The sequence below is a fragment of the Danio rerio genome, chromosome 13 (assembly GCF_052040795.2).
Source record: "Danio rerio strain M-AB ecotype USA chromosome 13, GRCz13ab, whole genome shotgun sequence".
NCBI lineage: Eukaryota > Metazoa > Chordata > Actinopteri > Cypriniformes > Danionidae > Danio > Danio rerio.
In genome coordinates, this window is record NC_141033.1 from 1,608,411 (window position 1) to 1,621,610 (window position 13,200).

Genomic DNA, 13,200 nt, shown 5'->3' on the forward strand with positions numbered 1-13,200 from the left:
TCCTCTTTAACCTCTTTAAGCTCTTTTATAATTAAAAAAAACTTGTGTCAAGCCATGAGAACCAAACCGAACCGAAAACCGTGTTAAAAAAAAGAGGTATGTATTGAACCGTGGGCTAACTGACTGTATTGTGGCATCCCTAATATATATATTATGTATTATATTATGTTTAGTAACATAAATATTATATAATATGTATATAAGGCTGGAAGGGCATGCGTAAAAACTTGCTGGATAAGTTGGCGGTTCATTCCGCTGTTGCAACCCCGGATTAATAAAGATAATATATATAAAATATATTAAAAAAAAATATATATATATATATATACACCCCCGGTATATTTTCTCCCTCAATTTCTGTTTAACAGAGAGAAGATTTCTCTTACACATAATAATACAGTAAATAATGTTCATTTTCTTAGATGGAGCGATCGTTTCGCTTCACAAGACCTTAATGTGTCATTAGGAGCCAGGACTATTGATTTGTTCTCCTTTGTATGTGTTTATTTTTCATGTAAAAACCTGTCACAGATTCAGCTCAAAATCTTCTTTTATTGTTAGCCCTCCTATATATTTTCCCCCAATTTCTATTTAAGGGAGAGAAGATAATTTTCAACACATTTCTAATCATAATAGTTTAATAACTCATTTCTAATAACTGATTTCTTTTCTCTTTGTCATAATGACAGCACATAATGTTAGACTAGACATTCTTCAAGACACTTGTATTCAACTTAAAGTGACATTTTAAGGCTTCACTAGGGTAATTAGGGTAAAGTTAGAGTAATTAGGCAAGTCATTGTATAACAGTGGTTTATTCTGTAGACAATCCAAAACTAATATAGCTGAAGGGGGCGAATAATGTTGACCTTAAAATGGCTTTAAATAAATGTATGATGTCTTATTGGTGAATAAAGAAAGAAATGAAAGCAGTTGCTTGTGTGAATGCTTACAGAAGAAGAGGCAGTCTTGTAATTTTAATGATAATAAAAATCTTCTTAGCAAATCAATAAAAGGGATTAAGGTTGTTGTGTAATGAGTGTTCTCTGTCCCTCAGGCTGAAGAGTTTCACTCCACCGTTCACATCCTGCTGGAGTGGCTGGCAGAAGCTGAACAGAGCCTCCGCTTTCATGGAGCTCTTCCAGATGATGAAGAAGCCCTGCGCGCGCTCATTGAACAGCACAAGGCAAGTGTCCCACAACTGAACTGAACCACTTTAGATTTGTTAAAGTCGACTTTTAGGTTTTTAAAGGTTCAAGACACCCTGGAGTAGAACTGAAGATCTTTGCCCGAACCTACCAGGACCCGACAGGTTCGGGCTTAATTTCTAAAATTTTAGATGGGGTCTGGCCGGGCTTGGCTCGGCTTGCGCGGTAAATAATGTGATGCATTTCGATTAGCGCAAGAGAGTAATCAAATCGTTTGTTACAACATTAAAATCCCTCCCTGCAAAGGTGAAACAAAAGATGCAGCACTGAGACCTCCAAGTGGGAGGGGCTTACGCCGCAAGTAGGTTGGGTAACCTCCAAGAGGGAGGGACTTCAGCCGCGAGTAGGTTATGCTCTGAGGGGGCGGGGCTTATGCAGAAATATACAAGTACTTCAGGCAAAAGCAACACAAATACGAGCATTAAATGTCATGAAAACATCTAACTTCTTACATTGTCAGATGTATATATCTTACCTTTGTTATTATTAAACTCTTTTTAACAGCCATTTTATTGCTCAAAATATCTAAAAAAATAACTCCTTACGTTGTTGTTACGATCCTTGATGGCAATTTGTCTAGGGTATTAAAAGGAGTAACATAAAGATGACCAAAGTATAAACTGATGTTGAAGAATGGCAAGAGAAAACACAAAACAACAAATTAGCACCGCAAAAGATTTATTGCTCCCACATTATTTACAATATTTACAAACAATAAGATAAAGTTGAAAAGAAGTTTGCGCATACAAATCAAAGAAATAAATATAAAAAAAACATTCCCTTAATCTCCTCCCCAATCCACTAAATAAGAAATAACAATATGAAAAGAAAAGTCTTCAACGCAAAGCGCCCTGAACTTACTCTAATAAATAAAAATACAAAACTAGCGCACTTCGCTAACTAGTGTGACTATACATCAATAATCCTGCGTGCAAATATGTATGTCACGTGACTTACTATGTTGTTCCAGATCTCCCTTGTCAAGTCACAGAAGGTTTTTAAATGGAGCAATAGCGAGCTAGAGATGTAGAAACACTCGTCAGAACTCTCAAACAAATCTCACTCAAAGTCAACATCAGTAAATCTTAATCAAAGTAGGGATGGCTGACGTGAAACTGACGTTTCGACAAAGTGTCGAGATCCCGAAGCGCAAGTGTTTCGAAACACTGCACCGAAGCATGATCCGAAGCACCTAAGTCACGTGAATAAAGTGTTTCGAAACACCTGGTCACGTGACTAAAGCCATTCAAAGCATGTATCAGCTTAAAAGCGTTTCGATACCTGGCGAATCTTCATTTGGCTGCCAAGGTCTAGGAAATTTCTGTTGTATGTGGCCTAGTGGACTGTGCGTGTGCACACCAATACTGTGCTTCAAGTGATATTGTGGTTTCCAATCCTGATGGTTTCATGTATTTTAATCATGTTTCTGTTTTGTGTAGCCTAAATAGGATACAGCTGCAGTTACGCCCTCAATATTGCATCATTTTTGTAACACTGTAAAACTATAATTAATAATTTTACAGTACTGTGATAGTTGGGTTTAGGGTTTGGGTAGACATTAATAAAATACAATAAATGGGAAATTTAATGAATAATATAAATAATTCTTGATATCTTCAGGCCACAGTTGCTGATCTAGCAACAACCCTGTTTTAAGACCAACACAAGACATATTTATTCACAAATTGTTTTTTTGGATATCAGACCAATGTTGAAACAAAACGATTCAAGAGCAAAGCATTACCAACTGGTATTAAAGCATTTAAAAACAAACCCACTATCCCCGCACTGTAGCCAAGTGCCTTAACCGCTCCACTATATAACATGAAGGGTCAAGCACACAAAGTGGCGTTCAATGCCTCAGTTTGCTCAACTGTTCTTTGCTGAAGCTGTTTCAGTGCAATACATAAAAAATGACCACTAGTTTTCACTGTAGAGTGGGGTTTCGAAACGTTTCGAAGCTTCGACACTTTTGCTTCGACTGTTTCAGTGTTTCACGAAGCCTTGCTTTGCCCACCACTAAATCAAAGTACACATCAGTAGCAGCGACAACGCACACGGACACCACCAAACAGACAACACGCCAAAACAACAACAGCTGATCTCTCCCTGTTGCCGCTTCCGTTTTTAAAGGGCTCTGCAACTAACGTGATTGGCAGAGAGAGAAGTCGTCGTCACACAGTTGATTAGGATTGGCTGTCCTGTCAGCCAATAGTGCTCCAAAGTAGGCGGTACCTGAGAAAATGACAGGGCCGGTACAGAGAGAGAGAGACTGTGTATTATCGCTCATACACTGTGTATTATGGTAGGGCGCTAAACAGCATTGTACAGCAAGCTGACAGGGAAGATGACGAGGTCACTCGGTACATTAAAACCGCTGTCATGGAAAATGAAATGGATGTTCTCGGCTGGTGGAAGATAAACAAACAATCCCACCCAAAACATGCTAAATTAGCCAGATGAGTGCTATGCATCTCGGCCAGCAGCAGCAGCAGCAGTGAAAGGGTGTTCAGTGCTGCTGGACGCATCATCAGTGAGCGCAGCTAAAGCCATCTACAGTGGATTCCTCCACAAAAACACATAGCCTAATCTTGGTGCGTAAAGGGTTTTTATATTATTAATAAATATTAATTAAACCATAAATGCATAATGTAGACAGAGTATACAGGCTAATATGGCATTATTCCTTTAATATTTAAAGCCGGATTGTAACAAAAAGCAGCAAACAAATCCCACAGAGCGTCTATCTTAATTTCGTTATTGTGTGTGTGCCCTATGGAAATCCAAACCTTCATAAGACAGAAAGCGTGTCGGTGTTTTCCACATCTCTGACATTCCTCTTTTATTAGCTGTGCTCATAATGTGAAGTAGTGATCCGTCGTCCAGCTCATTTTGACAGTCTCCCTCTTTCCAACAGAGGAACGATATCCATACATGGCTTTGAGTCTTTATTAACTGCTGTGTGCCAGGAAAGAGTTCCCATATTCCCTTGTGTTGATATCTCATAGTAAAAATCTGAATTACTCTGAACTCCACTGAAGCACACAGCCTTGGTGACGATGCTGTTTCTCTAGTGAACAACTGTTAGTAAGTTATACTTGATGTATAATCAACATGAATATGATTAGTAATAGATCACCATGAATTACGAGTTGCAAACGCTTTCTGGAATATAGTTAGGACTGAAAATGAAAAATCTGTCATTTATTCACTCCACTTTAGAAGAACTGGTAGCCTTTGACTTCCATAGTATTTGATTGATTTGCCAGCAATTTGTGAGGGTCAATGAGGTGAAGTCATCGGTGTGTTCTAACAATATGGGAGTACCTCAAGGGTCTGTTCTTGGCCCATTGTTGTTTACATTGTACACACATGATCTTCCAGAGTGCCGCCTAGGGGTTAACTGCCAGTTATATGCAGATGACAGTCATGTGTCAGCTAAAACACCATGCCGGGCAGGTGAGCAACTGACCCAGGCTTTACAACATATTTCAAGATGGCTTGAGCTGTCTCATTCAACATTAAATGTCAAGAAAATACTTTCTATGTGCTTCTCTTTAAGAAATAGGCCTGTACGGGATACATTTGAGGTGCTGATAAAATAAAGTTATGAATAAATGTATGTATCTTGGCATAACTCTAGACATTAATTTAAAATGTGATAGTGATGTTAAAAATATAAGGAAGAAAGTTAAGCCAAGTCTAAACTGTTTTCGTTTTATTAGAAGGTTTTTAACATATCAAACTGCAAAATTATACATGCACACAATGATATTCTTTCAATTGAAGGATTGCATTACATCATGTCACAAGCCTCTTTAACTACATTAAAGCCTATTGACTTCAAATCAAATCAACTCAAATCAGGCCTTTATTTGTCACATACACTTTCGTAGAGTGTGTATGTGCCCCCCATATACACTTTCGTGAAGTGTGTATGTGTGTATGTGAACAGGGCAATGTTCTGCGCCAAAGTAATCGCTCTGAGATCGCTTGAGTGAGGTGGTCTCGGCTCGATTGAAACGAACCCTGGAGCGGTTCGATTGCAGTGAGAAAGCGATCCGATTCGAGCGCGGTTATATCACAGTGTTTTATGGATATGTAATAGGCTTACGGCTATATGAAGAGTGAATTATGAGTATGGCAGGAAGTTTCGCGAGTCTCCGTGTGCCCACAAACAAGTGATGCTCTCAGGAAATCTCGAGTCTCCCTCCCGGTCCTCAAATAGGCATCGTCGCGCACCCTTCTCACCCCTCCCCACCGCATCTCTCCTCAGACACGTCGCGCACGCACCCTGTCAATCACCACCAAACCACCACCTCTCCTGACAGCTGAGCGGGACGCTGCAAAATAAACCCTGACACTCTGACCAATGTGAGGAGAGTTTACTCGCACGTGACTTGTTTTAGCTCTTTTGGTCCGATTAGAAACTTTGCAGTGTGAAAGCGAACCGCTCCAAGAGCAACAATGTTACAATTGTAATCTCTGTTTCAGAACAACTGAATCGATTCACAGGTGTGAACGCACCCTCAGAGTCACACGGGCAACTGCTAATGGTGACTGTCCAGTGCCAAAGTGTAAGACCTCATCTGGCCAATCTGTTTTCTCTGTAAAGGGAGTCAAACTGTGGAAGGATTTACCTGTTAGCCTAAAATCAGAAAGTAATCTAAATAGTATTAGTAGTGTTCTCAAAATGTGGTTAAAACAAAACAGTGTTTGCACAGTCTACTGTTGGTTTGTTGGATCTTTGCTTTTGCCTTCAGTAATTTTATGTGAAGAATTATAACGTTGTGTATGTGTATTTATTATGTTTCCATTTTGTCAAGCCTCCTGTGGACAAAGAATTAGCAAGTTTGCTAAAACCCTTAAAAAACGAATGCATTTGGTAGTCCAGTGTTGTTGTGATGTCCATGTCAAATAAATAAATCAACTTGATCATCTGTCTCTATCTGGCTGTGTCATGGAATGGTCTTCACTTTGTGTAACTGCGATTGTTTTACTAATCAAAGACCTTCTTGATGCATGCAGGAGTTCATGAAGAGGCTGGAGGAGAAAAGACTGGCTCTGAGTAAGGCCACCAGCATGGGAGAAGCCATCCTGTCCATCTGCCACCCAGACTCCATCACCACCATCAAACACTGGAACACCATCATTAAAGCACGCTTCGAGGAGGTTCGTCTGTTTACGCTCGCTTCCCTTATCCACTCATTTGATGAGAACTAGACATACAGTACGCTGATAGACACTTATTCAATGTATATTCCATATATATGAACATACGTGAACACTGTTAGAGACAGTTAGTCGGTTAATTATCTGAATAGTTCATGCATAATTTTACATCTTAATCTGGACATAATGATTGGAAATTCTGTGAAGTTGTATATAGCAAAGCATATAAGGCTCCAATTGTTAACTGGTTAACTAACACTGTAAGACGTTATTATTAATCTTAGCTGATCAATTGTGTGTGTGTGTGTGTGTGTGTGTGGCTATATCAGGTAACAGCCTGGGCCCGTCAGCACCAGCAGAGACTCTCCAGTGCTCTGGATGAACTGCAGGCCACTCAGGAGCTGCTGGAGAAGCTGCTGAACTGGCTCCAGTGGGCTGAAACCACGCTCGGAGAGAAAGACAAAGACCCAATGCCTCAGGAGCTGGAGGAAGTCAAAGCTCTTATTGCTGAGCACCAGGTAAAATCAAAGCCACGGTGCACCCAGTGAAGGGGTAAAAAGAAGTTTGAAGTGATTTACTGATTGCAAACATCTTGATTCCATCTAGATTAGCAGGTTGTTGAAGGTCCCATGACTTTTAAAGAAGGGTTTTTAGATGTTAGCATCAGTACTGTTAGATTTAAGGATATCTTTAAGCCAGTGCGCACTAAAACGGTGACAAAATTCATGTTTGAAAGATTTAAAACTGATATTAACGTGTCAAACTTGTCACCTAAATGGATCAACGGGTTCATTCATGTCACCTCATACTTCAGTTTCTCATTAAATCTCTCGGACCAATCAAATGCTCTCTAGTATCTAACATGCCCCGCCCCCTTCAAGATACTTCACATCTGATTCACTTGAGCTCAACCACTCTCACTGGCAGAGCTGTGATAAAACACTATTGGCTGTTTTTTAAAGGGGAGGAGCTACACTATGCCCCGCCCTCTCTTCTTGTTTCAGTTGAGATTGCGTCAAACTCTGAATAAACTGCACATTTCAAAGCACTTCACTGCATCTTTAATCATTAGATTATTATGTAATCATGAGTGTACTTAAAACAGGTGAGTGGGCTGGACAAACCACCTGTTTTCCTCGACATATGCACCAGACACTTTCTTTCGAAAAATGTCTCGTTTCTGAAAAATGCTGCGTTTCTGAGTGTAACTCGCTTTGGATTAAAGCGTCTGCCGAAGGAATGTATATATGTTAATACAGTGCGTGTATTTTTCTCTCAAATGTAAAGTAAACACTCGCCAAAAATGACGACGGTAAATCAGATACCAGGGAGACGTTTGGTATTGGACAGATTTCTGTTTAAACGTCCAAAAATCAAACTTTCTTTTGGCTTAATTTGATTTAAAATGACAACGTTCTTCAATTTTGTTAAAAATGCACTGGGCTATTTATATAAATGAGCTCACTGTAATGGTCATTACACAGTTAGTCAAAGGTTTGCTAGTATGAACTGCAGAAATAAGCTGCTTGCGTCTTTGTTGTGTTCTAGACTTTCTTGGAAGAGATGACCAGAAAACAACCAGATGTGGACAAAGTTACCAAAACTCATAAAAGAAAAGCCACAGCGGATCCACCGGTTCAGTCTCACATCCCTGTTCTAGATAAAGGACGAACACCTCGTGAGTACCAGCACATAAGGTAAAGTCTAGATCGGATATGCGGCCGGCTGGAAGTGCGATATGCACATTAATAAAGCAGCATTTTTTAATGGCACTGTAGAACAATAATTAATATTATTACAGTACTGTGATGGTTGCGTTTAGGGTTGGGTTGGGGGTAGGCGTTAAAAAATAAATTTTATTGGGTAATTTAATAGATAACATAAGTAATACTCGGTACAACCACTGTTTTTACATTATAGTGACGGTTGGGTTTAGGGTTGGGGTGGGGGTAGGCGTTAATAAAATACAACAAATGAGAAATTTAATAAATAATCGAAATATTTCTCGTTAACTTCCGGCCGCAAACGTATCCGCTCTAGCAACAACCAGCACATAAGTCCTGTATTTCATTTAAATCTGACATCTAATTGCTCTTTTTCTCTAATATACGTGTCTTGGCTTGAGCTTTCTGAGCAATACAGCTGTTTTAGCGTGATTTTAACAAAGAAGCATACTTTTTTGGCATAGTTTTATGAATTATGAGAGTATATACTAAATTGTATGTGCTTTTGAATGCTAGACTAGCTTTATAAACTATTGTAAAAACCCAGGCTTGCAATAGCCTAGTGGTTAGCACGCTGACATACGGTGCAGTAGCACGTTAGGGCGTCCCGAGTTCGAATCCCGGCTCTAGGACATTTCCCTACCCTAACCCATAGAAATAATTTTTAACCCTTTCTCTCTCTCCAACTTTGCTTCCTGTCTAACTACTGTCCTATCTAATAAACGCAAAAAGGCCAATAATAAATCTTTAAAAACATAATTAAAATCTGGGCTTGCAACTAAAAGCTATAGACTCATTTTATGCATGATTCATGAACTCACCACTCTGGATTTACAGTGTATTTTTACAACTTGTAAGTTCCTAAAAGTGTATTATCAAGACACTTCCTATGTAATTGTCTCCTTAGGCACTGATTTTCTATTTTGTAGGTAATTTTGGGGGTAAAAAGCAGCTCCTCAATAAATAAATGAGCGTCTTTGAATTAGATTATTAACAATTGATGCTAATAAATATGTTGTAGACGAAAAAATAAGCTTTTGAAAACGATTAGGATTGATCAAATCAAGCCATTTGTTTTGTGTCATCAGGAAAGAGATCCCCGACCCAAACCATGTACACGGCGGCAGCATCGCAGGCACAAATCGAGACCAAGAACCCCCGAGTGAACCTGCTGGTTAGTAAATGGCAGCAGGTTTGGTTGCTGGCTCTGGACAGGAGGAGAAAACTCAATGACGCTCTCGACAGGCTAGAGGAGGTCAGTCAAACCTGCACAGCTGAATTCAATTCTGTAGCATTTTGACTTACAGCAGGGGAAATAAGTGCTGAACACGTCACCAATCTTTTCTAAAAAACATATTTCTGAATGTGCTGTTGATTTGAAACTTACCCCGGATGTTGGTAACAACCAAAGAAGTCCGTTCATGCAAAGAAAACAAATGTATTAGTTTACAAATGAAGTTATGTGTGATTAAGTGAAATGAAACAGGAAAAAAAAGTATTAAACACATAAAGAAAGGGAGGTGTAGAAAGACATGGAACGCCCAGACAGCAGCTGAAACCTCTCAGTGGTTCGTCACCCCTTCCTCTTTGTATATTAGCATTACTGTTTTGGTCCAATATCTATATTAGCAGGAGGATGAAGATGAAACTAGGACATTTCAGCAGGACAGTGATCCAAAACACAGCCAAGGAGACTCTCAGATGCTTTCAGAGAAAGAAAATCAAGCTGTAGAATGGCCCAACCAATCACCTGACCCTAATCCAATAGAAAATTTAAAGTAAAGCTCAGATTTGACAGACGAGACCCACAGAAGCATCAAGATTTAGACAATGTTGAAGCCTGTGAGTAAGAGCAATGCATGTGACTTCATTCTTCATATGAGAGACGTCTTTAAACTGCTATCATTTAAAAATAAGACTTTTATTTATAAAGTATTAAATATATTTCAGTAGTTCAGTAGTTCCCCTTGTGTCGTTCCATTGTTATTACTCAGATTTGTGTTGTTTTGTTTTATTTTTATGCTTGTATTGTTTGGGATTTTTCCAAAATCTGCTTCACTTCCATGTTAACAGCTCCTTTAGAGGTATTATTCCCTGAAAAAAAACATGACATGTTTAGGACTCATTTCTGTATGTGTGAAACTCATTTTCTTCTTCTCTGCCCAAAGCTGAAAGAGTTTGCCAACTTTGACTTTGACGTATGGAGGAAGCGCTACATGCGCTGGATGAACCACAAGAAATCCCGAGTCATGGATTTCTTCCGGCGGATTGATAAAGACCAGGACGGCAAAGTCACGAGGCAGGAATTCATCGATGGCATCCTGTCCTCAAGTAAGGAAAGAAGCCTTCTTTCAGTGTGGACTGACGTTGGTCTCACGGTTTGGTTGCATTACAAATATCATATCATCAGATCTGTTCAGTTTGATACCTCGATGTCTTGCATCCTCAATGTTCACTTTTATTTCATGTATACTATTTGTCACTAAATGTAAGTAGTTGGATATATCAGCTCAACCTGTATTTTACTTGCTTAAAGAAAACATGCTTCCTTAATGCATCAAACAAACAATACAACATGTGCAGTATTGTGTTGTGCCGCTCAGTGGGTGGGAGAGATGGAGCTTTTTACAGTGTTCCCGTAGGAGCAGGGCTGGCGCGTCCATAGAGGCACCCTCAGTTATATCCGCGTCTAAAGCAGCAGAATAGAGAGGGCGGCGTCCCCGACACTACCCTCACCACCCGCACCCTCAGTTAAATCCGCGTCTAGGGCGGCAGAATAGAGAGGGCGGCGTCCCCGACACTACCCTCACCACCCACACCCTCAGTTATATCCGCGTCTAGGGCGGCAGAATAGAGAGGGCGGCGTCCCCGACATTACCCTCACCACCCACGCCCTCAGTTATATCCGTGTCTAGGGCGGCAGAATAGAGAGGGCGGCGTCCCCGACACTACCCTCACCACCTGCGCCCTCAGTTATTTCTGAGTCTAGGACGGCAGAATAGAGAGGGTGGCGTCCCTGACACTACCCTCACCACCCGCGCCCTCAGTTATGTCCGCGTCTATAATGGCAGAATAGAGAGGGCGGCGTCCGCGACACTACCCTCACCACCCGCGCCCTCTTCTATCCGCGTAATATATAACTGTTATATTTTATTATATTTTGCATGGTGAGGGTCTAACATATACATTTTATTTATTTATTACATCTGTGCAATTTGTCCCCCACCTAAATCAGAGGACAATTAAGTTTTTAATTATTAGCATTATTTTCATAGAGTGTGTGATAAGAAAAAGACAGCTACATAAAAAAATACAAAGACTGAATGGCTGAGGTTGCTCAGGAACCCCTAAAACCCCATCCCTGTTACTTATGCAAATGTCTTACCTCCATTGCTACAGTTTGCTACTTGCACAGTGCGGCTCTCGTACTCTTGCTATGATATGCTACCTGACAAATGATGCCAGAAACAAATTGCCATCAGTATATCATAACTGGTTATGGTCTGTTACTAAACCCATACGGAACTGTCGTCTGCATTGTGATGAACCATAGAAATAATTCATTTTGACACACTAGAGCAGGGATCTCCAAACTTGTTCCTGGAGGGCCGGTGTCCTGCAGATTTTAGCTCCAACCCTAATCAAACACACCTGAACAAGCTAATCAAGGTCTTACTAGGTATACTTGAAACATCCAGGCAGGTGTGTTGAGGCAAGCTGGAGCTAAACCCTGCAGGGACACCGGCCCCCCAGGACCGAGATTGTGACCCCTGCCCTAGAGTGTTCTTCAGGACTGAATTATTTCAGGCTTTCCTCTGAACACCACTTTGCTCTCATAGAGTTTCCCACCAGCCGTCTGGAGATGAGCGCTGTGGCAGATATCTTCGACAGAGACGGCGATGGCTACATTGACTATTACGAGTTTGTGGCTGCTCTACATCCCAATAAAGACGCCTACAAGCCATTAACCGATGCTGACAAGATTGAAGATGAGGTAAACAGTACCAGCATACTTTCGGGAAAGCCTAGTTACTGGAAACATTACCTGTGCTCTTTCTCGTAGCTGTTTTGATTTATGACTTCATGTGTTCAGGTGACTCGCCAAGTTGCGAAGTGCAAGTGCCCCAAACGCTTCCAAGTAGAGCAGATCGGAGCCAACAAATATCGGGTGAGTGAGGGATTGCTTTTGTCGTGCTTACTTGATGAGTGTTAGATTTATAAAGCTCGATGCAGAACTGGACAAAAGAACAAGCGTGTTCACTGTCAGCCAAGTTGCACTTTTAAAACAAGGAGACAAATTCTGACAGTATTACAGTACTTTGTGAAAAATCAAGGATGCTTTCACACATCTTCGAATTCGATCGTTTGCCGTCAGCTAGTTTGTGTTCACACTGTCTTAGTTCCATCTGTAACCCGGTACGCTTGTGTCATCAAGCAGCTGTTATCCCTGCTGAAAAATCCAGCTTAAACCAGCCTAGGCTAGTTGGCTGGTTTTAGCTGGTTGATCAGCCTGGTTTTAGAGGGGTTTTGGTCATTTTCAGGCTGGTTTCCAGCCATTTCCAGCCTGGTCTTAGCTGGTCAGGCTGGAAAATGACCAGCTAAATCCAGCTAAAACCAGCTTGACCAGCCTGGTTTAAGTTAGATATAGCTGGTTTTGGCTGGGCTCCCATCCTGGCTAGGCTGGTCAAGCTGGTTTTAGCTGATCATCTCCCAGCCTGACCAGCTAAGACCAGGCTGGAAATGGCTGGAAACCAGCCTGGAAGTGGCCAAAACCCCTCTAAAACCAGCCTGTTCGACCAGCTAAAACCAGCCAACCAAACTAGGCTGGTTTAGGCTGTATTTTTTAGCAGGGATGTGTACAGTTGTTGCAAAAGTAAAGGCCACTAAAGCAAAGCGACAAGAAGCAGACGTATGCATATCACGGCCGTTCTGCTTTTACTGAATCTTTTGGTTTCGTTACCAAAACCAAAATACAGAGAGGCACTTGCATCTGTCTGCTGCAAAAACATCATGCAATGTCTGCAGAAGTAGTTTTTAGATGAGACAGGCAGACATTATCACTGTTTGGACTGGGTCAGTCCTGCTTGTCGCCAAGG

At 40.9% G+C, this 13,200-nt stretch overlaps 1 protein-coding gene across 31 annotated transcripts in view; it reads left to right on the plus strand.

Moving 5' to 3' along the window:
• Positions 1–13,200, plus strand: part of dst (dystonin) — a 291,289-nt gene that overhangs the window by 253,795 nt on the left and 24,294 nt on the right. For all 31 annotated transcript variants that reach the window (XM_087278762.1, XM_087278728.1, XM_087278746.1 and 28 more), the window contains 8 exons: positions 1,058–1,186; positions 6,237–6,380; positions 6,710–6,898; positions 7,929–8,058; positions 9,193–9,359; positions 10,273–10,435; positions 11,944–12,098; positions 12,198–12,272. In XM_087278762.1, the coding sequence (XP_087134888.1) occupies positions 1,058–1,186; positions 6,237–6,380; positions 6,710–6,898; positions 7,929–8,058; positions 9,193–9,359; positions 10,273–10,435; positions 11,944–12,098; positions 12,198–12,272 (1,152 nt within the window). The remainder of the gene's footprint in view (positions 1–1,057; positions 1,187–6,236; positions 6,381–6,709; positions 6,899–7,928; positions 8,059–9,192; positions 9,360–10,272; positions 10,436–11,943; positions 12,099–12,197; positions 12,273–13,200) is intronic.